The sequence below is a fragment of the Oryctolagus cuniculus genome, chromosome 17 (assembly GCF_051225735.1).
Source record: "Oryctolagus cuniculus isolate XC-2025 breed Fujian yellow rabbit chromosome 17, ASM5122573v1, whole genome shotgun sequence".
Lineage (NCBI taxonomy): Eukaryota > Metazoa > Chordata > Mammalia > Lagomorpha > Leporidae > Oryctolagus > Oryctolagus cuniculus.
In genome coordinates this window covers 49413809-49438893 of record NC_142883.1, presented here as the reverse complement: position 1 = coordinate 49438893, position 25085 = coordinate 49413809, and the positions used below count along the sequence as shown (strand labels likewise).

The 25085-nt window shown below is 46.5% G+C and overlaps 2 protein-coding genes across 8 annotated transcripts in view; both read left to right on the top strand.

Annotated features, from left to right (window-relative positions):
* UBE2G1 (ubiquitin conjugating enzyme E2 G1) overlaps window positions 1-8561 on the top strand; it is a 102024-nt gene extending 93463 nt beyond the window's left edge. For all 6 annotated transcript variants that reach the window (XM_070061254.2, XM_017348822.4, XM_070061250.2 and 3 more), the window contains one exon: window positions 7461-8561. The gene's annotated coding sequence lies outside the window, so the exon portion shown is untranslated. The remainder of the gene's footprint in view (window positions 1-7460) is intronic.
* Window positions 8562-15727: 7166 nt separating this feature from the next.
* Window positions 15728-25085, top strand: part of ANKFY1 (ankyrin repeat and FYVE domain containing 1) — a 76950-nt gene continuing 67592 nt past the window's right edge. Inside the window, exon 1 of one of the 2 annotated variants that reach the window (XM_070061246.2) lies at window positions 15728-15872. In XM_070061246.2, coding sequence (XP_069917347.1) covers window positions 15863-15872 — 10 coding nt within the window. In that variant the 5' untranslated portion in view covers window positions 15728-15862. The remainder of the gene's footprint in view (window positions 15873-25085) is intronic. The other variant, XM_070061248.2, reaches the window with a different exon arrangement.

Sequence of the window (25085 nt, the reverse complement as noted above, 5' to 3'; positions counted from 1 at the left end):
CTAATAATCCTGTCCTTATTTCATTATGATTATCTCTGACACTTCTCTCACATTTGGTTAGTTGTCTTTACCTGGCTTTCCCCTTGTGATTCCTGCTGCCTCCTTAGGTCAAGTTCTTATTACTGAGCTCTTAGTCTCCTGGTATTAGGCATGTTCCATGGATGCCTGTACTGCCTTCTGATATTCGTCCTGGTTATAAAGCTCAGCTCATCATATTGTAAGAGGTATTACATCCTCCTATGCATAACAATACTCTCAGGGCTTATTCTTTTTACCCATGCTTTTTTTGCAGCCAAAAAAAGAGCTTGATGACAGAAAGTGGAGAGGAGTGAACTAGCCACATTGAAGCCTAAGCTTTCATGACTTTACCTTATCAACAGTGAATATTGGAAATAGCCAAGAGTTTTATATTTACCTTGATAGTATATTGAAAATTAAAATGTACTACTGAAGCATTATTAGGATGTTTTGTAAGTTACTGTGTTATCTTTTTTACAACTGAGGTAATTTATATTTGAACTGTAACATATATCTTTTTTAAGTCCATTTTGCAAAAATATATAGGCCTAAAATCAGCCAGAATACCTCATTTCATCTGCCAGGTTAATTGGTAAACACTCTAGTATACTGTTAATGATGAAACTGAACTAATAATTAGAAATCTTTTTTAAAATTTTATTTATTTGGGGGCTAGCATTGTAGTACAATGGATTAAGCCACTGCCAATGACACTGACATTCCATATTAGAATGCTAGTTCATGTCCCAGCTGCTAAACTTCTGGTTGAGCTTCCTGCTGATGTGCCTGAGAAGGCAGCAGATGATGGCCATGTGCTTGACCCCTGCCACTCATGTGGGAGACCTGGATAGAGTTCCTGGCTCTTGGCCTTCACCTGGCTCAGCCCCAGCTGTTGTGGACATTTGGGGAGCATACCAGTAGGTGGAAGGGCACATGCTCTATCTTGCTTAGCCACTCTACTAGCTAGCTAGCTAGCTAGCTAGGAAGGAAGGAAGGAAGGAAGGGAGGGAGGAAGGGAGGGAGGGAGGGGAAGGAAAAGGAAGGAAGGAAGGAAACCACCGTGAGTATCTGGACCTATCATTGGTTTGGGTTGAAATAAAGTTGAAATTACTTGAAAATTGGCTTAGAGGTGTATCACATGAAAAATCTTTAACTTAGCTAATGTCTTTTAAAAACGACTTTATATATACTCATATACTCAATGCACAGAGCACTTGGAATTGTATATGCAATCAGATGTTTGAATAAAAGTAGAGCTTCCTTTTATTTAGGTATTTAGGTGCCTAACCTTTAATCTTCCTTATCATTAAGAAATTTTCTATATGTAAAGCTGAATACCATAGAAACCTGTGGCCTTGAATAAAGCCATGTCCACTGGGCAGTCAGCCTATCCTGTCACCCTCCCTGAAGGCTGGTTCCAGTCATGGCTTGTCAGCATGCTGCCCAAGCATCCAGTGTCTTCAGTCATGAGAAGGGAGGTAGACGGGAAATGAAACTTGCAGCAAACATTTCTACTGAACTAAAAGTAAAGTTGGCTGTGAAGTGTTTTGTTGTTTAAAAAATGTATTTTTTATTTATTTGAAAGGCAGAGCTACAGAGAGAGAGAAAGAAGGGGGGCAGGGGGAATCTTCCGTCCACTGACTCACTTCCCCAAATGGCTGCAATGGGCAGCCTGGAGCTTCTTCCAGATCTTCCACATGGGTGCAGGGGTCCAAGCACTTGGGCCATTTTCCTCTGCTTTCCCAGGCAGACTATCAGGGAGCTTGATCAAAAGTGGAGTAGTTGGGTCTCAAACCAGCTTCCCCACCAGGTTTCAGGCAAAGGCTCAACCTGCTTTGCCACATTCTCAGCCCGTTAAGTGGTTTTAAAATATCTACATCAACATCCATGGCCTGTCTAATATTTTCTATTTTTTTCAAGATTTATTTTATTTTATTTGAAGAGAAAGAGAGAGATCTGTTCACTAGTTCATTTGTGAAATGGCGGGAAAGTTGAGCAAATGGGACTTGAACTGGCATTTTTATGGGATGCTGGCTTTGCAACCAGTAGGCCACAATGCTGACCCTGAAAAACATTTATTATCTCATAGTCTTCCTGGAGCAGACATCTGTATGCATCTTAGCTTAATCCTTTTGTTCTATCTAGGTCCTCTGAAGATCAGTCAAGGTGTTGATTGGCACTGCAGTCATCTTAAGGCTCAGCTCAGGATACATTGGCTTCCAGGCTTACTCAAGTAGTTGTGGAATCAGTGCCTTGTTGGCTATGGCTGGAGTCCTCCCTTGATTCTTTGTCATGTGGGCCTCTGTATGTTAGCTCACAACATGACATTTGACTTCAGAGGGAGCAGTGAGCATAGGGAGGATGAGCTCAGTGTGGTGGATGTTATGGGCTCCAGCCTAGTGGGGAGACTGGCTTCCCTAAGGTGCTGGGAATGTTGCCTGCTGATGAAACAGCAGTGTATCTCTAGGAATTGCCTCAACTAAAAGAGAAGACTTACCCTGATTATGCCCCTCGTCTGGTGATCCCATGATCACTGGTTGATTGAAGAGTTGAATGAGTTGGTACAAAGGTTCTTCGAGGTTTGGAGCTCTTTGTCAGGCCATTCCTAGGCAGGTGTGATGGGAATTTTGTTTCAGTTGTCCTTGTGCTTAGTTAGGCGTCTGCATATGGTAAGAATGCTTTCCTCATTCTTGTTTTTGAGAGCACTGCCCAGTAAACCTTAGTTAATCAAATCTCTGCCTCAGGATCTGTTTCCAAGGGAAACTGATTCAGGTTCCTGGGCATTTGCTGACTCAAACAGTAGGATAGAACACTGCATGCCTCACCTAGAGGCAGATGTGGTGCGTGAATGCAATCATTTTACATAAATAAGGGGATGTGTGGTTGCAAATATATGCTTCTGTGCCTCCAGAGCAGTTATGGTCTTTTTGGGACCACATTTGAAGTAAATGATTTTCCTGAGTGGCCACATCCTGATCAGTTTCACATTTCCTTAAAATCAAGGTTCTTGAAATGTTGAGCTTTTCTGATCACCTGGATATTAGGAAACTCACAAAGAACGCAGCCATAAAATGAAAGTTTGATTAAAAAAAAAAAAAGTTTGGCTTGGTTCAAGTCTTGTCTCCTCTGCTTCCAATCCAGCTTCCAGCTTAAGTGCCCCCTGGGACGCAGGCTGGTGATGGCCCTAAGTAGTTGGGTCTTTGTCAATCATGTGTGTGGGCTCATCCTATGAGGCCACACTGTTGAGATGCTAGGGTGACAGTGTTCTTCAACAAGAAGTACCGGAGACAGTTTCGGTGAACATGTCTGTTTATTAACAATCAGGCACAAGCTTTTATAGGGCAGGCAAAGGGGAGTAGCTTCTTCAGGGTAGCAACACTAATTTCATAGGATACAGCTGATACAGGCACCTCTATGCTTCTCCAATCAGCTTGAAGGTCATGTAGCCTCCATAGCCTTCCAGGTGATCTTATGGGTCTGGGCCACACCTGGGAGCTGTTTACCTAGTTGACAATCATGAGGCCCCTCAACAGGAATTGGGGGTGGGGGAAATGTGCCTGGGGTCCCTACTGTCTGCCAGCAGTCAAGTCATGTGTGGGTCTCAGTGTGTTGAGCCCCCAACCAGAGTGTTTCCTGGGAGGCATGGTGTGTCATGCCCTCTTAACTTCCTGCATGGGCTAGACAAGGCAGTTTCCCAGCCAGGCACAGGATCATCCACACATGTGGGACATGTGGATGGTGTTCCTGACTCCTGACTTTGGCCTGGCCCAGCCCTGGCTGTTGTGGGCATTTGGGGAGTGAACCAGCAGATTAGAAGGTCTCTGTGTCTCTCTGTGCTTTTCAAATAAAATTAAAATTAAAATGTCTGGGGCTGGTGTTGTGTCACAGTGGGTTGAAGCCCTGGCCTGAAGTGCCAGCATCCCATATGGGCGCTGGTTCGAGTCCTGGCTGCTCCTCTTCCGATCCAGCTCTCACTATGGCCTGGGAAAGCAGTGGAGGATTGCCCAAGTCCTTGGGCCCCTGCACCCATGTGAGAGACCTGGAAGAACCTCCTGGCTCCTGACTTCGAATCAGCTCAGCTCCAGCCATTGCGACCCTCTGGGGAGTGAACCAGCGGATGGAAGACTTCTCTCTCTGTCTCTACCTCTCTCTATAACTCTTTCAAATAAATAAAGTAAATCTTAAAAAGAATAAAACATTCTTTAAAAAAATTAAAATGTCCAAGAAACCCAAGTGTTTGCAAATATTTGTGAAAATAGGCAGTAGGGAAGACATTTTTTATATTAGCCATTTTCCTCATGGATTGTTTTCACTTAAGAATTGTTAAGTTATTGGAGCAATTACTTGTATTACTGTGTTTAACATAAAAAGTAATTGTTGTTTGGGAGCACACTGGACTACTTTGTATTTTTCAGGTTTTTTTTTTTCCTAAGATTTAATTAATTTATTTGAAAGGCAGGGGGGGAGAGAAAGAGATCAATCTTCTGTTCTCTGATTCACCCGCCAAATGAATGTAACAGCCCAAGCTGGTTCAGGTTGAAGCCAGGAGCCTGGAACTCCATCTGGGTCTCCCAGAGGAGTGGCAGGGGCCCAAGTACTTAGGCTATCTCCTGGTGTCTTCCCAGGTGCATTAGCAGGGAGCTGGATTGGAATTGGAGCCAGTGGGGCTCAGAATGGCACTCCTTTGTGGGATACTGGCGTTGTAGGCACTGGCTTAGCCTTAGCCCACTGCTCCACAATGCTGCCCCCTTTCAGCCTTTGCACAAAGTTAGGTTGGGGAGCTGGTGCTGTAAAGCTACTGCCTACAGTGCTGGCATCCCATTTGGGCGTGCTGGTTCTAGTCCCGGCTGCTCTACTTCCAATCTTGCTCTCTGCTACGGCCTGGGAAAGCAGTAGAGAATGGCCCAATGCTGTGGGCCTCTGCACCCATGTGGGAGACCTAGAAGAAGCTCTGTCTGCTGGCTTTAAATTGGCCCAGTTCCAGCCATTGTGGCCATCTGGGGAGTGAACCAGTGGATGGAAGACTGACCTCTCTCTGCCTCTGCCTCTCTATAACTCTGCCTTATAAATAAATAAATCTTGTTAAAAATATAAAAGGTTGGTAGACATAAAAATGTGTGACTTGATTATAGTTTTAGAAATATTCTTAAGTGGGACAAGACATTTAAATCCTTAGGAGGTAAACCATCTCCAGATTGGCAGTGTAAGAAGCAGAAATAATTAAAGAGGAGGTTTGAGGGAAAAAACACATTCAATTGATATAATTTCAACTAATATTGAAAGCAGATGTATTAAATCAGAAGTAGGATATGCTTACAAAAACGTAACTTTCAGGTCAGCAGCATTGTTTCGAGAGTGTTATACAGGCGTTTCAGTTTTCACATTTATCTTGCCAAAGAAAAGAATGGCAAACTTGCTTTTTCTATACTGAGGCCTCTTCTCTGTTCAGAATACAGTTTAGTCACAGTGAGGGGCACAGATTTTTCTTTTTCTGCTGAAGAAGCTAATGCTATTTAAAGCTGAATCCTCACTGTTAAAAGGCTGGGTTTCCTGATGGCCGGTGTTTAATGACTTTCAGCAGCAGTCAGTACTCTGTGGCTTGTTTAAAACTTCATGGAAACAGTTCATAAATGATTCTTTTGTGGCTCTGAAATGTCCCATTTATAGCATAGGGAAGTGGTTACTGAATGTCCAAACTCCATACCTGGTTTTCTTTTGGTCCTTAGAGATTGATTGGCTAGGATGTGATTGAGTCTTTGGAGCACATTCAAGTTACCATTTCCTAAAAGTTGTAATACCTATTCCCTAACATTATCTCTTGGATTTCAGTATAAGTCTTTAGGTTTTCTAATAAAAAAAAATGTATGGGGGCCTGTGTTGTGGCACAGCAGGTTAAGCTGCAGCCTGCAATGCCAGCATCCCATATGAGTACCCATTGGTATCCTAGCTACCGCAGTTCTATTCCAGCTCCCTGCTAGTGTGCCTGGGAAAGCAGTGGAAGATGGCTCAAGTGCTTGGGCCCCTACTACCCTTTTGTGGGAGACCTGGGTGGAGTTCCAGGCTCTTGAATTCAGCTTGGCTCAGCCTTAGCTATTACAGCCTTTTGGGGAGTGAACCAGCAGATGGAAGATCTGTCTCTTCCTCTCTGTTCTGTGACTCTACCTTTCAAATCAATAATAAAATAAATATATTTTTAAAAAAGATGCATGTTCATATGTGTGGCTGTCTGCAAAAGGTGGAACCTGATTTTGGTGAAAGTAATTCTGTTAGGCAGTTTGTGCTTTGCTAAAGGAGCAGCTGCATTGGATAGGAAATAGCAGTGATTCTACCTCTCAAGGTTTGTTCTAAATTTGCAAGGAGGCACATGCAGAGCCACAGATTGGCCCTCAGATTCTTTGCACAGCAGAGCTTTTAGTTTAATAAAATTTGGGTAATTGTAAAATTAATATGTTCACTCTGGGTTTTAGGAGACACAGTGAACTTTGAACGTGGCTAATATGAGTTCAGTGTTGCCTTAATTCTAAAGTACATTTGGCACAGGAGTTTAAAGTTCTATCACTTGAATTTTCAGGCATCTTCTGTCTGAATTCTTTGCTCAAAATTGTGCTGCCTTGGCAGCAGAGATTTCTGAATTCTTTGGAGCACTTCATCTAAAGACGGAGTAGTAATGGGTGTTTCTTCTCTGCTGCCCTGGGCTCTCCCTCACCCCTAACATTTAAATCACACACGGCTACTTATGTGATGCTGGTGAGCATTGTGTTCAGTAGTTTAAGCCCTTAGCACTGCTTGGCACATAAGAAGCTCTTGATAAGATGGTAGTAGTTTTTACTTAACTGTGTTCTTGCATTCTAATTGAGGATATGAGATCAACTGGTTGAATGATTAGAAACTCCAGTTGGGGTGGAAGGTCATTTGTGGGCGGTCCATTGGAGAAAATGGGTTTGAACTGAGCCCAGAGAACTGGATAGAATTTACCAAGTTGACGAGTATGTCAATGTTTAGTTTCTTCTGAATATCCTCAGATATTAGAAAGTTTCTGCTTGACTTTTAAGTAGTCCTTCTGGTTTTGATTCTAGTTGTAATAAAAGTTGAAAGACAGTTGGAGTATTGAAAAATCTTAAATCAGTGTTGTACAATTGAGCTTCTGTGATGACGGAGATATTTTATATCTGCATTGGCAAGAGGGGCAGCCACTGGCCACATGTGACTGCTGAGTACTTGATGTGTGGCTGGTATGACTATGGAACTAATTTTTATTAATAATTAATTTAAAATTAAATAACCACATGTGGCTAGTGTCTACCATAATGCACATGCACAAAAGTGAGCTTAAAATGAAATTAAGAACTTGTTGCCAAGGAAGTAGAATGTAAACAACAATTTCTAGTCAATTCTTTTGTAATATTCTAATTCATTATATAATACTGTTTGTTTTGTTGTAGGTCTCCAATTGAGAAACATGGCACTGTTTTTCCTGCACTCTACCCACCTATTGCTGGACTTCTGTTGTAACAAGTTGGCAAACACTGGCTGGAACTGGGCGCAATAAAACATGCCAGTTATCAGTGCTGACAAGAGCCTAACAAGTGCCAACTTACAGATGATTACGCATTTTGAATTCTAATGAACTGTTTTAACCTTCAGGAAGAATTGTAAAGACCTGTACATAGCACAACATGATCCGGATAATATATATGCTGTTCATGTACATCCACAAATACACCTTGTACCAAATAATGCTTTCTTGTAGTAGAATAAGAATCGTGTAAATTCTAAAAGATTTTAGCAGGTTTTCTTTCCCTATTCATTGTTTCTTATCAGTTTTACAAGACTCCTTAAAGCATGTCAGATGAAAAGCAATTAGGATTAAAAGTTTCCATTTAATTTCCTTTAAACCATTGAGGCTTCATTAAACTCTTTTCACTTACTAAACTTTTGTATATTTTTGTTTTGGCACACTCCCCTTTGCTTTCATCTCATCTGTCTCAATCATTTAGTTCTAATACTGAAATACTTAATAAGCAATTACTTGATTTCTAATGATGACTTCAGAGGAGTGGTCATCTCCAGGTGCTTTGTCCTTTTTGTATTCTGGTTGCACCCATCTCTTGGATTGGATGTAGCAATAATCTCTTCTGGCTGTTGAGAGCTCTTGAACCCAGTCATTACCCCCAGAAAACTTAAAGAAAGAAAAAAAAAGAAAAAAGGAAAAAAAAAAAAAAAGCTGGTTCTGAATCCAACATCCTGCAGTTTACCCCAAAGAGCGCAAGATTTCAATTTGGTTTTATTTGCCCTTCAGTTGCCTAATGTTAAGGTTGGATAAATAAAGCATGCACATCTTCCAGCTTTCTACTTTACTTCTGGGTCTGCTACCCTCCTCCTGTTCTCTGCCCTTCACATTTCTTTTCCTATATTCTTCTATTCTGCAGATTGCCCTCACCTATTGTACAAAGAAATTGCGGTGTATATTTTCATGTAATTTGATTTTGGAATTCTGTCACCTTCTGTAGTGAGTTCTTCCAAAATATAATTTTTTCCAATAATTGTCAAGTTGTTGGCTTTTATTGTATTGAATGAAGGTTATAATACTGAATGCCAGAGAAGTGCAGTTTTGAAAAATCTCAGGTTGATTCTTTATGCAAACGAACTTTAGTACTTGAATATCACATGGCCATGACAGTACGCGTGTTGGGTTCTAACTAGTTTGTCACCTGAGTCTTAAAAGTATCACATGGGCAAATGCTTTGCTGATGTATAGATTCTGTCATTGACAAGCCTCTTAGATTTGAGTGATGTTTGAGCATAGGTATGCTTCATACCATGCAGTTTTCTAAAACAACTTCAAATGTTAAAATGAGTGTGTGTGACATTAAAGACAGGCCTGCATATGTCTAGGTTGTGAGGTTGGGGACAGGAGGTATTCTGTGGTGTGCATGGGCTAGACCTCAGGATAGGACAGCTGGAGCACAGTGTTTGTGAGAGAATTGGTGCACTTCTGCTCTCTGGAATTTGGAAGAATGTTTTGGCAGAAGAGTGACAGGATCCCTGCCAACAACCTAGACCTCTGCAAACTTAGTGTTTTAAAGCAAAAATAAAATGGTTGAGGATGTAGTCAGAATAGTTATTTTTCTAAATCCCAGTCTGTTTTTGATTCTGAAGCATTGTAAAAATCTCATACACATCATAAAACTCTTATGTGTGTAAATATTGTTTGACTTGATTTCATTGCAGCCTATCTTTAAGAACTTTGTGACTTTTTTCCTCAAAAATCTCTGTAAAAATTGTTGCCCCAGCATGCCAGCACTGCATACCTACAAGCCCTGTACCTCTTAAATTAGAAATTGTCCACATGGTGGTTGCTTGTGGCTAAGTGGAGTTGGAATTTTGCTCTTGTATTGTTATAATTCTGCTAAGAAGTCTGTTTTTAAAACCTGGGATTTGACCCTTTAGCAAGTAGCAAAAGACCTAGTAACTCAGGGACAACTACTTTTGAACTTCAAGTGCCACTTTAATGCAGTGACTCTGGTATTACCACGTGGTTCTTTAGAGCTTACTTGGGGGAGTGGAAGGGAGGCCCACGGAAGGGTATCTCTCTTCTCTTCTCATGCTCTTTTCTGCCTGGGGTCCTGATCCTAGATTGGTGTTACGACTTCCTTTCTCCTGTCAGAGATGTCATCTGTGCCTTTCCCAGTGTTCACCAGACAATGTGAATTCCAACACCCCCGTGTTTGATACTGAACCCACACTCAGGTGACACTGACCCAGGTGGCTTTTGTCTTACCTCACCTTATCATTAGTGTGAGGTGGTTCTTCTCTGCTTTAGGAAAAGAATTCCTTCCCCTAACTTTGTGCCAAGTGTCAACAACATCCACGTAGTCTTTTGGGTTGTGGAACTGTTGGTTGATGCCTAAATTTGTTCCAAGTTCTTGTAGATGCTGATAGATTGCAGTTTGTGCTCATAGTAGGTTTTATGATCTCAGTGTTTTCTGGCTTTGTCTTTTGAGCTAAAATCCTCATAAGGTTGATCTCCTTGCCATTATAAGGTAATCATGTTGTGAAGGTATCTAATGGCCTTCATTTCTGGTTGTGAAATTATTTTATATGCTCATTCACCCTGTACAAATCATCCCACTTTGGGCCATGGTGCCTGCGTATTTTTGCCCCGTCTGGTCTCCAATTGGTGGAATTCCCTTTTTTGTACTGATAACTCTCAGCATCTTTGAAACTCGACATAATGTTGCTTCATTCCAGTTTTTTTTCTTAGTTCTGTAATTTGTTGACTGTATTTAACTGTGTGAGTTCTGTTGTGATGTTTACGGTATTGTAAAGCACCTCAATCATGTGATAGGTGCTCTATAAATCAATAAATGATGACTTAGAGGCTGTATCATGAGCTATTTTGGTTCTAGGATGCAGGTCTCAAAACAAATTGTGGGGTTCTATACATATAAGCAGCACATGAAAGCAAAGTGCCCATAGGGAAACCCTGAGAAAGAATTTTACAAACTTTTATTTAAAGAAGGAAACATTTTAGAAGTTAACTTGACTTCCAATGTGATAAATGCTGTTTAAAATTCCAAAACACAGCCAAGCACCACTTATAAAGAATTATTTACTTGACAGCAGAGTAACAGAGATCCACCATCCACTGGTTCTCCCCCTAAGTGGCTGCAATGGCTACAGCTGAGCCAGGCCAGAGCCAGGCGTTTCATCTAGGTCTCTACCTCAGTGGCAGGGCCCAAAACACTTGGACCATCTGCTGCTGCTTTTCCCAGGCCATTTGCAGGGAGCTGGATAGGAACTGGAGAAGCGAGGCCATGAACGGGTGCTCTTGTGGGATGTCTGTGCTGTAGGTGACGGCTTTGCCCACCACACCCCAATGCCCAGTCCGCAGTACCACTTTGATTTATTTTATTATTTGAAAGTTAGAGCCACAGAGAGACAGAAGCAAGAGTGAAAGGTCTTCCATCTGCTGGTTCACTCCACAAATGGCCGCAGGGGCCAAGAACCTGGGCCATTTTCTGCTGCTTTCCCAGGCCATAGCAGAGAGCTGGATCAGGAGTGGAGTAGCCGGGACTTGAACTGGTGCCCATGTGGGATGCTGGCACTTCAGGCCAGAGCGTTAACCCACTGCAACATAGTGCTGCCCCCTAAGCTCCACTTTTAATCAGATTTTCTGTGCCTGGTGATCTAGAGTCTTACAGTGAGCACAAATTAGAATACTGGGGATTTTGCCTTTGACCTGGCTTGAAAGCTAATCGATGAGGAATGTTAACTGGAAGAGACCATGGCTGCCATCTTAATCACCAGATAAAGCCGAGGTCACTTAGTAAGTTAGTAGCAAAAGAGGCAGGACTGAACACTGGTTTGTGATTCTTTACAAGATTTAATACACAGCTTTTTTTCCCCTGAATCTTTACAAATAGTTAATACACACTGAGTGATCGGTGTTGATAACTTGTCTGTCTGGATGCAAATTGCCCGTGGCTGTTCCTATTCCTTAATACTCAGAAAAGAACAGGGAGCCAGACCTCTTAATCAGGAAGAAAGTCTTCCCTGAGAGCAGTTTTGGGAAGAGTGAGGATCACCTCCCTGATAAATATATTTGGAGTAAAACTGTTCTGGAAGGGTCTGGATGGTATCTGATGGTATCTACTCAAGGTACAGAGCAAACCAAGTTTATTTGCATGCTGCTTCAAATGCAAAGGAATAGTGATTGCCTAGTGTGTATAAGGCATTGGGCTTCCAGGAAAGATCTATATAGTTGGGGCTGTTAGCCACCTCAGCGGATTTGAACTTTTCATTTTCTGGGGGCCCGCAAACCCAACAAGATTCAGTTTGCAGAACAATTTCCTGCCTATGGTGTTTCTGGTTGCTCAGTTTCAGAGGTATAATCTGTCTGCTAGGGTAAGGTTAGAGTTTTGGCCTGGTGAATTAGCACTGTACACTGAGATTTAGTGAAGTGATTGGGAATTCTTGAGTCCTGTTCACATGGATTAGATAAACTGAAGGAAACAGCTTTCACAAAAAGGAGCAGATACATCTTTTTTTTTGTTTTTTTTTTTTTTAAACGGAGTTAGACAGTGAGAGAGAAAGAGAAAGGTCTTCCTTCTGTTGGTTCACCCCCCAAATGGCCGCTTTGGCCGGCACTGCGCCAATCCGAAGCCTGGAGCCAGGCACTTCCTCCTGGTCTCCCATGCAGGTGCAGGGCCCAAGCACTTGGGCCATCCTCCACTGCCTTCCCGGGCCACAGCAGAGAGCTGGACTGGAAGAGGTGCGGGCCTAGAACCGGTGCCCATATGGGATGCCAGCGCCGCAGGCAGAGGATTAGCCAAGTGAGCCACAGCACCAGCCCGCAGATACATCTTAAAACGGAGGAGCTGCATAGGAAATCCTAGGCAAAAAACTAGATTTTAGCCCCTTCTCCATATCAGTTAGGAATTAGTAGCACTTGTATTGTATATACTCACGTATTCCTCACAGGCACCAGAATTAAGTTTCAAGTTAACTGAGCCCCTACCTTGTGGCAGGCTTGTGCTAATGTTATTTCACAGAGGATACAATGATCCTCCAAAGTAGGAGCTTCTCCTGAGCTAGCATGTTCGGATTAGTCTGTCAGGATCGCAGAGCTAGTCTGTTGCGCAGCAGGGTTCAGTTCCATCACGTTCCTTAGGTCCTCGGCACTGTGAGCTGGAAGCCACAGCTCAGGACCACTGGCTTCTCCGAGGTCGCACACAGACACGGTGCGGCTGGCACTTGGACCAAGTTCACTGGACTGCCAGTCTGGAATCCCTGTGCTCTTAAGGTACACGACACTTACTCCCTCTCTGCACTTCACGTTGCTTGCCAGAGACAACTCTACACCAAATTCCTGTTGACAAGACAGCAAAACCTGAGTTGGGTCTAAAATAAACCACGTCCTAAGGCTCAGATTTTGCAAAATGTCTTTCAGATGAGAGCGGATGTTGTAGCTCCCTGAGTGCTGGCAGGCTTTGTTAAGTGCTCCTGGGGCTCAGGGTTCTGGAAGACAAAGGCACAGAGATAGACTTACACGAAGCCATTTCTGAGGGGAGGTGCTTTTAGCTCTTCTGAGCTCTCCTGGAAAGGCGGGTGTGACAAGAGGTCAAGCCCCTCCCTGAACTCAGTGCCTTCAGGTGTGTCCAAGTACACTCTTGAAAGGGTGCAAATGTGTCCATTCGTGCACGTGTGCTGCTCTTAGGGAGAAAGTCCCCGGCTCCCATCAAATTCTCAGAGGGCTTCAGCATTCTCTAGCTCATTAAGAACCATGGTTTCCAGGCAGTTTCTTCCCTGAGGGAGAATCTAAGAGGCAGCATAAAGCTCGCAGAAACCTGTCTACAATTAACACAGCAAGTCGGCTGCAGAGCCAGATTTGAACTCACTTCTGACTCAGGGGAGCTCACATCGGTAACTTTTTTTTTTTTTTGAAGGCCTGCTATACAAGGGTACTTTAAAAGGTTTATTTTTGTGCAAAATATCTTGAAATATGAATGGTCTTCAAAAAGTTGATGGAAAATGTATATTGGGAAAAATACGCAAGGATGTCAAAAAGAACTTCGCACCAAAATACCTTTCATTCTATTTTTCCAAGCACTTTTTGAAGTACCCTCATATACCAGACCCTAAGCTGGTGCTGGTGGAGCAAAGATAAGACCTATGCAAAACAGGCATCAGCTACGACAGCGCTTCCCAACCACTTTTTTGTCATTTTTAGCTTATGGCCCAGGAAACATGCAGGATATTTTCAAGATAAACAGAAGAAAGTGGCTCACCTGGCCCCTATGAAGACCCCGAAGTCTCAGCATTTGCAACACCTATAAACTATTCTCAGTAGACACAACAACCTTTTTTATTTTTATTAAAGATTTTATTTGACAGGCAGAGTTACAGACAGTGAAAGAGAGAGAAAGGTCTTCCTTCCGTTGGTTCATTCCCCAAGTGGCCACAATGGCCAGAGCTGTGCTGATCCGAAGCCAGGAGCCAGGTGCTTCCTCCTGGTATCCCTTGCAGGTGCAGGGGCCCAAGCACTTGGGCCATCTTCCACTGCCCTCTCGGGCCACAGCAGAGAGCTGGACTGGAAGAGGAGCAGCCAGGACTAGAACCGGCACCCTTTTGGGATGCCGGCGCCGCAGGCGGAGGATCAACCTAGTGCACCATGGCACCGGCCCCAGAAACCTTATTTATAAAGATTTATAAATTCAGAGAGCTGAATTTGCTCCACTTCCAATCCAGCTCTCTGCTGTGGCCTGGGAAAGCAGTAGAAGATGCCCCAAGTCTTTGGGCCCCTGCACCAATGTGGGAGACCTGGAAGAAGCTCCTGGCTCCTGGCTTCAGATCCGCTCAGCTCTGGCTGTTGCAGCCATCTGGGGAGTGAACCAGTGGATGGAAGACCTCTCTCTCTCTCTCTCTGCCTCTCCCTCCTTCCCTCTCCGTAACTCTGCCTCTCAAATAAACAAACCTTTATATAAATAAATAAATAAAAAACCTTTAGTATCCTGCTACACTGGAACAATTCCTGAGCACACAGTTGTTCTTAGTTTAATACACCCCTTGCACCTCCTAGGTGTCTATCAGTCCAAAAACTCCCCCTTTTCTCAGATTTTTAACCCCTGACCCTGTATTACCACTGCCTAAATCCCAGATTCCTTTTCTACGCCACCGCCTGCTCATGCTCAGCCTTGGCAGCACAGAGAACTTGTCCAGCTGTGAACCGACACCTCCATCCTCTTCACTGTGCCTCCTTTCAATCTCCTCACCCGCTCCTGGCTGGCCCCAAGGTCACCGTCTCCCCTGCAGTCCCTAACTTCACCCAGGGGCTGGCACCTGCGACCCCAGCATCATCTCACAAGGGTGCGGGTTCGAGTCCCGGCGGCTTCCCTTCCCGTCTGGCTGCTTGCTGATGGCCCTCCTAGTGCCTGGGCCCCTGCGCCCAGGTAAGAGATCCAGAGGAAGCTCTTGGCTCCCGTCTAGCCCAGCAATGGTCATCTGGGGAGTGAATCAGCAGATGGAAGATCTCTTTCTGTCTCTCCCTTTAACTCTGACTTTCCATTGCTGGCATCCCATATCGGAGTGCGGTTGGAGTCTCGGCTCCAGTTCCAATCCAGCTCCCTGCTAACGCGCACGGGAAGGCAGCAGATGGCCCAGGAGCTTCCCTCGCGAGACCCTGATGGAGCTCTGGCTCCTGCTTCGCCTAGCCCCAACTGGTGCGGCCATTTGAAAAGGGAATGAAGATGATTCTCTATCTCTCCCCCCCGCGCCCTATCGTTCTGCCTTTCAAGTAAATAAATCTGAATAAAGAACGTCACCCATACACCCGAAGCGCTCTGTGGCCCCTACACTTGGCACGCTGTCGCTTCTCAACGTCTCGGGCGCCTAGCAGGGGACCCGCCTCTCGTCTACACCCATCGCTTCTCCCGAGTGCGGGGCCACACGCACAGCATCCCGCCCACCCCGGGCTGTCGACCGTTGTCAGCAGCGTCACCGCCGCACTGGCCCCTTCCTAACCCCTCCCCGCGCGCCTCTCACAGCCAGGCTTCACCAGATTAGTCTACATTCGCCGCGTCCTTCCTTTGTGGGGCCAAGGGACAGAGCTCAGTCGGCGCTAGCTAAGTCCCGAGTCTGCAAAGTACCAGCCGAACCGAGAGCAAGCTCGCAGCCTCACCCCGCGCCCGGTCACTCCCTCAGCTTCCAGTCGCCTCCTTCCCAGCCTCGACTCCTCCCCTTGCTGCGCCGACCGCGGTTCTCGCGATACTTGGTGCCTTCCTTACGCGCCGCCCCAGCTGAACGGCGCACTTCTCGCGAGGCTACAGGCAGGGCCGGGCCCGACATGGCGGAAGGTAGGGTTTTTTTGTGGAGCCGCGCGGGAAGGCGCGAAGCTGTGGGGGCGCTGCTGGCCGGGCGAAGCAGCCCTGGGAGGGGACGTCCGGGCGTGGTCGCATGGGGCACAGCGGGTCTCGCGAGCCTTCCTTCCCTGTTTCGCCCGGGCTCCGCGGGCCGGGGTCCTGGGCGCTGTTCCTATGGCAACGCCCCTTCCGCCGCCGCCGACCCCACGGGACCACGGCGGGCTGCGGAGCCGGGGTGGGAGGTCCCGTGGCGGGACCGAGCGCAGCCGCGGGGCTCCCGAGGGCGGCGCGGGACGGCGGGAGGAGCAGTCCCTGTCCCCAGGAAACCGAAACTGCTGTCCTGGCACGTCCTGCATCCGGAAGGGGTGCATCCCTCTCCCGCGGGAGCGCTCGGGGCGCCTCCCGGACGGAGGGTGGGAGATCCGGGGCTGCGCTGCCCGCACCCCAGGTGGGCGCGCACGTTGGTCCCCGGCGGGCAGCCCGGTGGGAATTCTTGTCTTCCTGGGCTTGCAGATGGGGATGGGGGCGATGGGTTTGCTTGCTAAGGGAGTTGGCCAAGGTCACACTGCCCGCACGAGGAGCGCTAATACTGGACTCCTCTGCCTCCCAGTCTGGTCCATTCTGGTGATATATTTCTGATACCCCTGGCAAAGGGTAGTTTGATCTGTCAGGTCGTGCCTCCCTTACCAACACTAAAATTCCTCCTTGTCAAAGCTTCATTGTACAGGTAGGAGGGAAAAGGAAGCTAGAGATGGGGAGTGACCTCCAGGGACCTCACGCTGACCTGTGCGACCTTGCCAGAGTGCTTCTCTTACCTGCCTCTTGATTGGAGAATGGTCCTAGTTTGACTTGGTGTATTGAGCGTGTGCATTGTGCCTGCTTATGACCTGTCATTGGTTGGATGGAACATGGATTTGCATAGCTCTTGACAGTTTGTAGGTTTTTCTCATGAGCATTAGACTTCAAAATAACTTTGCCTAGGGGGCCTGGCTCTTTATAGATAAAGGCATTGAGGCCAATGTTATATAGACATAGCCAGGACTGCCACTTAGGCTTTGTCTTTGCTTTTTCTACCACGTGAGAGTCCCTGGAGGGGGAACTTCAGGAGAATGTTGCCTGAACACGGAGGAGCAAGGGAAGGAACAGAATTGCTAAAGCATCCTTCAAGCTAGCTTTGGGTAAATCGCCCAGTGCTCTTTCACTCAGCGGGCGGCAGCCAGTGAAGTGGGGCTTGTTGCATAGAGCAGACAGGTGGAGTAAAAAAGTTCAAGAAGGCCTTGTGTGAGGCCGTGGGCAGCGCAGCGCTGTTAGAGAGAGGGCAGTTGCAGTGTGCTGGGAGGTAGGGGAGGGGGAGTCTGTTACCAAGGCTGAGATTGTGTAGCTGGTGAGTTTCCCTTTTAGCAGTTTCCCTGAGCACCTCTGTGCTTGACAGTGAGGTTCCAGCCTGAGGAGCTCACACCTGCAGCGGTCAGTGGTCCACTGATGATTGTCCTGCAGGTCTTGAGATAATGTGTCAGGGTGGGCTGGAGAGATCTCCCCAGTGGGGTGTACACCTCAAACAAAACAGCCTCTCAGGATGAAGTTGACCAGTAAGTGCAGTCCGGAGGGTTGAAGTCAGTCTTTGGTTTACCATTCTGGAGTTTCACTGTGCACGTTTAAGGTTTTTAGAAACAGTGTTGGAAGCTTTGACTAGGAAGAATGGAAGGAGCCCTTCTGGGCCAGTTAGCTTATTAAACTGGAAGTGCTTCCTGGGCAAAGTCTAGCAAAATGAGCAAGGAAATGTTTATTTAGGGCTGCATCCACTTTTGTCAGAGTTGGCCCAAGTCTTTCTGAGATGCTCATTTAAATATAAGTAGCAAGAATCTAACAACTGGGTTTTTTGTGAACTACTTCTGGGGAACTTCCTGACACTAGTTGTCATTTGGTGGCATGAGAACGAGGGAAATGATGTGCAGGAAAAGTTAATGGAACCTTGAGGGACTGCGTGTACAGTATCTTCGTATGTGACTCCTTCAGAAAAGTCTTTCCTTCCATTGTACTGTGCCTGTTGATTTGACTACATATGCATGGTTTTTTTTCATAATTGGTGTGAGCTTTCTGCGGACCCTGCACATAAAGATTTCTAATTTTTTTTGCACCAAAGTGCCAAAGTGAACTTCTTTTCATTCCATTTTCGATGAATTTTTTCTTTCTTTTTTTAAATTTATTTGACAGGTAGAGTTCCAGAGAGAGAGAGAGTGAGTTCTTCCTTCCATTGGTTCACTCCCCAAATGGCCATGATGGTGGGAGCAGGGCAGATCCGAAGCCAGGAGCCAGGTGCTCTTCCTGGTCTCCCATGCGGGTGCAGGGCCCAAGCACTTGGGCCATCCTCCACTGCCTTCCCAAGCCACAGCAGAGAGCTGGACTGGAAGAGGAGCAGCTGGGACTAGAACCAGCGCCCATATGGGATGCCAGTGCCACAGGCAGAGCATTAACCTAGTGCGCCACAGTGCCGGCCCCTTGACGATTTTTTTGATGCACTGTCGTGTGTATGTATCTATAGCCTGTCCTAAAATTGTTTTCTGTTTCCATCCTGTGTTCATCTCTGCAGCTATCCTACTGATCTCAGCTTCCTTCCTCACTCAAGTGAAAAGCTTCAAAAGCCTGCCACCTGGGCTGCCTGCTCTAACTTGTTTCACCTTGGATTTCCTTCCCCACAGCCTGTTTTCACCGTTTCTGGTGTTCCCATTAGAGCATAAATCGTATCACGTCACTTCACTCTTCTCAACGCATCAACTTGTCCATCCCCACCTCTCCTAGTGCTCCATGATCATGGAGTATATTCCACAGCCTTGCAGTGACTCTTGTCCCACAGGGTCTGACCCCTGTTTAAACTGTGACCTTGCTTCTCACGCCGTGCCCCGGCATGCTGACTAACTTCCTTGCTCTCCCTGCTATGTGCCTCACCTGCGTCACCTCTGCGGCTCTGTCCCTTGGCCTGAAGCAGTCAGTTTTCCTGTTTCTGCCACAGCCGGCCAGCCAACTTCCATTTACTCGTATCACTAGAAAGCCTCCCTCACTGGGATATAAACCCACCGAGGGCAGCATGTGTTCTGTTTCGTCCACTGCTGTCTCTCCCCGTCTAGAAGCATGGCTGGGATTGGAGGACAGTGTGGATCTATTGAGCATCATTTGTTGCCCCATCCTTACTCTGCCAGGAGCTGCCTAACCCACTTTTTATCCAGCCAGCTTTAATCTGAACAATACATATGTGATGCTTCGTGGGTCAGACTTTGCTGCTGGACTTGGGTTTGGATCCTCATGTAACTAAGCTGCGATCATAAGCAAGTCAGTTCATTGCTCTTGGCCCGCGTTTCCTCAGCGTTAACAGGGAGGTACCTGGGAGGGTCAGGAGGAACCGTACCTGAAGAACAGCCTTGGCACAGCCCTGGTGTTTTTAGCCCTGGCTTACACTCTTTCTCTTACTTGCCTCTTGAACGGCTGCTCATCTCTCCTTCCTCAAATAAAAGTGGAAATTGAAAAAAGTGTAAATGCTTTTTTTAAATTAATTGATTTATTTAAAAGAGTTACACAGAGGAGAGGCAGAGAGAGAGAGGGAGAGGTCTTCCATCCGCTGGTTCACTCCCCAGTTGGCCGCAATGGCCAGAGCTGAGCCAATCTGAAGGCAGGAACCAGGAGCCTCCTCTGCGTCTCCCATGCAGGTGCAGGGGTCCAAGGACTATGGCCTTCCCAGGCCATAGCAGAGAGCTGGATCAGAAGTGGAGCAAATTCGCCGGCGCCGCGGCTCACTAGGCTAATCCTCCGCCTAGCGGCGCCGGCACACCGGGTTCTAGTCCCGGTCGGGGCGCCGGATTCTGTCCTGGTTGCCCCTCTTCCAGGCCAGCTCTCTGCTGTGGCCAGGCAGTGCAGTGGAGGATGGCCCAGGTGCTTGGGCCCTGCACCCCATGGGAGACCAGGAAAAGCACCTGGCTCCTGGTTCCTGCCTTCGGATCAGCGCGGTGCGCCGGCCGCAGCGGCCATTGGAGGGTGAACCAACGGCAAAGGAAGACCTTTCTCTCTGTCTCTCTCTCTCGCTGTCCACTCTGCCTGTCAAAAAAAAAAAAAAAAGAAGTGGAGCAAATTCAACTCTCTTTTATGGCCTGGGAAAGCAGCAGAAGATGGTCCAAGTCCTTGGGCCTCTGTACTCACATGGGAGACCCGGAAGAAGCTCCTGGCTCCTGGCTTCGGATCGGTGCACCTCTGGCCTTTGCGGCCAGTTGGGGAGTAAACCAGCGGATGGAAGACCTCTCTCTGCATCTCCTTCTCTCTGTGTAGCTCTGACTTTCAAATAAATAAGTAAATCTTAAAAAAAAAAAAAAAAAAAAAAAGTAGAGCAGCTGGGACACAAACCGGTGCCTACATGGGATGCTAGTACTGCAGGTGGCGGCTTTACCTGCTATGCTACAGCTCCAGCCCCTGGTTTGTTAAACAGAAAATTAACTGTAGACTTTTAATAATGTAACAGAATTTGGTCAGGAAAATATTTTGGACAATTCAGCTAACAAGGTGAAGACAATCCATGTTCTGGACATTCACAGGTCAATACAATAGCCATTAGCCACAAAGAGCTGCTTAAGTTAAAATTAAATAAAAATTTGGGGCCAACACTATGGTGTAGTGGGTTAAGCTGCCACCTGCGGCACTGGCATCCCGTTTAGGTGCCGGTTCAAGTCCCAGCTGCTCCACTTCTGATCCAGCTCCCTGCTGATGCTCCTGGGAAAGCAGCAGAAGATGGCCTGCGTGCTTGGGCCCCTGCATCCACGTGAGAGACCCAGAAGAAGCCCCTGGCTCCTGTCTTGTCCAGCAATGGTCATTTGGGGAGTGGCCAGCAGATGGAAGATCTCACTCTTTCTGACTCTCTCTCTCTTTGCAATTCTGCCTTTCAAATACATAAATAAATTTAAAAAAAAAATCAAGAGCTTAGTTCCTTTGTACTAGTCCCATTCCAAGTTCTCAATAGCCAGTGACTAGTAGCTCTCTCACTGGACAGTGCAGATTAGAGATTTGCATCATTGCAGAAAGTGCTGGTGGATAGTGCTGTTCTAAAGAATGCTTATCTGTAGGCTAGTAGAAATTGGGAGCCAGTGGATGGAGCTCCTGGCTTCTGGCTTCAGCCTGTTCTTGCCCTGGACTATTTCAGCCATCTAAGGAGTGAACTAGTAGTTGAAAGATATCTCCATCTCCATCTCTCTGTTACTCTTTCAAATGAAAAAAAAAAAAAAAAATGGGAGCCAAGAAACCTTGTTCTCTTTCATGTGTGGTTTTTTTTTTTTTTTTTTTTTTTTTTTTTTTTTTTTTTGACAGGCAGAGTGGACAGTGAGAGAGAGAGACAGAGAGAGAAAGGTCTTCCTTTTGCCGTTGGTTCACCCTCCAATGGCCGCCGCTGCAGCCGGCGCACCGCGCTGATCCTGGCAGGAGCCAGGAGCCAGGTGCTTTTCCTGGTCTCCCATGGGGTGCAGGGCCCAAGCACCTGGGCCATCCTCCACTGCACTCCCTGGCCATAGCAGAGAGCTGGCCTGGAAGAGGGGCAACCGGGACAGAATCCGGCGCCCCAACCGGGACTAGAACCCGGTGTGCCGGCGCCGCAAGGTGGAGGATTAGCCTATTGAGCCACGGCGTCTTTCATGTTTTGAAAGCTATCTGTGGGGCTGGCAATGTGGTATAGTGGGTTAGGCATCTGCCTATGGCGTCGGCATCCCATCTGGGCACCAGTTTGAGTCCTGGCAGCTCTGCTTCTGATCCAGCTCCCTGCTGATGGGCTGGGAGGGCAGTGGAAGATAGCCCAGGTGCTTGGACCCCTGTACCCACATTGGGGGCCCTGGGGAAGCTCCTGGCTCCTAGCTTCACTTTGGCCCAGTTCTGGCCATTGCGGCCATTTGGGGAAGGACTAGCAGATGGAGGACCTCTCTCTTTGTCTCTCCCTCTCTCAAGTAAATAAATAAATCTTTAGGGAAAAACATGTGTCTGTTTATTGTTGCACTTATCCTACAAATGTCCTAGGCCTCTGATAATCACATATAGTCTGCAGACTTCTCAAGCATGATCCCTTTTTTCTCTTTCTTTCTGTCTTTCTGTCTCTCCTCCTTTCTATTTATTTATTTGAAAGTCAGAGTTACAAAGAGGCAGAGCGAGAGAGTGGTCTTCCATTAGCTGGTTCACTCCACTAATGGCCACAGTGGCTGGAGCTGGGCCAGTCTGAAGCCAGGAGCTTCTTCCGGGTCTCCCACAGGTGCAGGGGCCCAAGCACTTGAGCCATTTTCTACTGCTTTCCGAGGCCATGGCAGAGAGCAGGATCGGAAGTAGAGCAGCTGAGACTTGAACCAGTGCCCGTTTTGAATGCCTGCATTGCAGGCAGGGGCTTTACCTGCTGTACCACAGTGCCGGCCTTGCCCTATCCTTTTCATACCGTTCCTTTTTTTGCTGCCTGTCCATTCTTTCAGTTCCGTTATCAGCTGTAGGTGTTAGCTTTCTCCTTGGGGACTTTTTTTGATGGGGAAAATTTACCAGGGCAAATTGTTGTGTGGTAGATTATGCCACTGCTCCAAGACACGCGTCACATATTGGAGTGCCAGTTCCAGTTCCAGCTACTCCAGTTCCAATCCTGCTTCTTGCTAACGCATGCTGGGAGGCAGTAGATGGTGGCTCAGTTGCTTAGGACCCTGTCACATTGGAGACCAGGTAGAGTTTGAGACTCCTGGCTTTGACCCAACCGAGCTCTGCCTATCTGTGGCTAGCTGGGGAATTAACCAGTGAATGGAGGAAACCTCGTTTGTACTCTGCCTTTTGAGTAAATGAAAAAAAAAAAAACAATAACAACAATACAATTCACTGCAGTGACTGCAGATGTCTCAGAGTAGAGCTGCTCAATTGTGCTGAGATATGAGGGTTCAGTCAGAGGCAAGGGGACTTGCTAAAAGGATTGGAGGCATTATGATATACAGTCATGCTGTACAAAACAAGCAGTTGCTTTGTCCCCAGGCTCCCTTGAGTCTCAGTAGATCACAGACCTGTGGTATTGAACTCCACCTGATAAGGTCCTGTAGGGAGGAGGGTGGGACGCGCATGCAGTAGGGGTAGAGGGAGATGTGGTCAGTGGTTGCAAAAGACTCACCAGACTGAAAGCCCATTTGTAGGGAACGCCTGAGTCTAGAAGAGGAAGTTAAAAAAGTCGTGTATGGGAAACTGTTGTAAGGTGAAAAATGCTGAGGAGTTCCTTTGAGAGTTCAGAACAGAAGATTTCCCAGTGGAGGTAGGAGGATGTGTTTGGTGGTCAGGGAAAGCTTTTGTTGCTGGGTTTTGAAAAATAGTGACGTGGAGAGGTCACCACCCTCAGTGGAAGGAAGAGTGCGATGTAAAATGGGAAAAGCATGTTAAGGGCCAGATCACGAAAGGCACCGGAAAAGTATTCGAATGTTACTCCCTGGTCGGGTGACACTCCCAAGAGGTGTCAGCCTAGGAGTGGTGTGACCAAGGCTGTGGGAGGCTCACTGAAGTGGCCTCGGTGAGGAGGACGGATCTGGGGAGAGGGCTGGCCAGAGAGGAGGTTCTGGTAACTGGGGAGGCATTTGGTAACGGGCATTGGGGCTAGCAAGGACTAATGACAGAGAGATGACAGAGAGTGTAGGAGATGGAACTTTAAAAACCTGTTTGAATGTTGGCAAGAGACATACCAGACTGACTGGGCCTGAGTGACTCAGTTCATGGCTGGCCTGCCAACCGGAAGAGGAAGAACAGATTTGAGAACAAGTATCTGGACTTCGTTTTGGGCTTACTCTGCTGTGCCCAGTATGCCTCAAGGTAATTAATTATGTCTAGCAGGCGGTCAGAAGGATTTGCAGTCAAACAGGCATGTGGGGTGGACATTAGCTAGTTAGGTAGCTAGTATTTGTTGAGCGTGTCCTGTGGAGCCATCCTTATCATCAGTGCTCAGCATGGTGAGGTTTTACAAGATGGATAAGCCACACTGTGACTTTAACATCTAGATAAAGACGACTTTAGAGAACGGAATTCCATTCAGGAAAATACATTTCAGGTAGCTGCAAGCTGCCGTGCTGGCGGTGACAAAATGAGCAAGCCAGTCTTACTGGACTTGCCAAAGAGAGGGGGAAGGCGGGGTTTCTGAAATGAGCATGCATACTGAGCTTTACTGTTTGTTGAGTCTTCTCCTCTGCATTGCTGATGAGTGGCCCTGCCATCCAGCCCCAGCTGTGGCACCAGTCCTGTGCAGCTGTCACATCTGTTCCTTGCTCCCCACTGCCACTCCGTTACTTCAGACTGGCAGCTCTCAGAGGGCCCCGCACAGTAGAATCACCCAGGGAGCATTTAAAACCTCAGATTGATGCATCTGTCAGCTTCAGCAAAGATCAACAGATCCCACTCTGAATCGATGTTGAATGAAACACAGCTTTGCTGAGTCTGTGTTTTAAACAGATATGACAGACACAAGTGCATGATGTTGTCTTGCCTACCTAAGAAGACCTCACTGGCAAATTCCACCTCTGACCAGAGTGAAAGACTTTTAAAACAGACTTTGGTTAAATCATGGCTTTTGGACTGTCAGATTGTCCAGGCTATGACAGTAACATTCACTAGATTTTTTTTTTTTAAAGGGTGCAAAGTCAGAATGTGAAATGTATATCTTTAATTGCATTCATGCTTTATTTATTTTTTGGCGTGGGGGGTGGAGATTGGGAGGATGCAGAGTGGCAGGCGTCCCCAGGCCAGGCCTCATCTCTTCCAGGTGGCATTGCTGTCCTTGCTGTCTTCTCCCTTTCCTTAGGGTTTGGTGAACTTTAGTCCTCAACAGTAAATGATTGTTTATTTTTTTGTCTTCTGTTATACAGATTTCTGATATTTAGCAGTCCTGATTAATGAACATTTTATGATCCATTGAAAGAAAATTTCTTCCTGTGACAGGTTTATAGAGTGATTCATCACCAGCGAGGAGCTTTGCTTTTCTGATGTCAGCAGGGGAAAGTGCTGTCTGGGGAGGTGAGGCTTCAATAAAGTACTCTATGCAGACCCTAATTTATCTGAGGCAAAAAATTAGTCTTGTAGTTCTGAAAATAGGATTTTATCACAGCCTTTACAGTCATTCTCTTATCTCATGGATGCAGTTAAAATGGAGTAGGGATCAAGTCATTTAGTCATCAAATAATTGCATCAGAG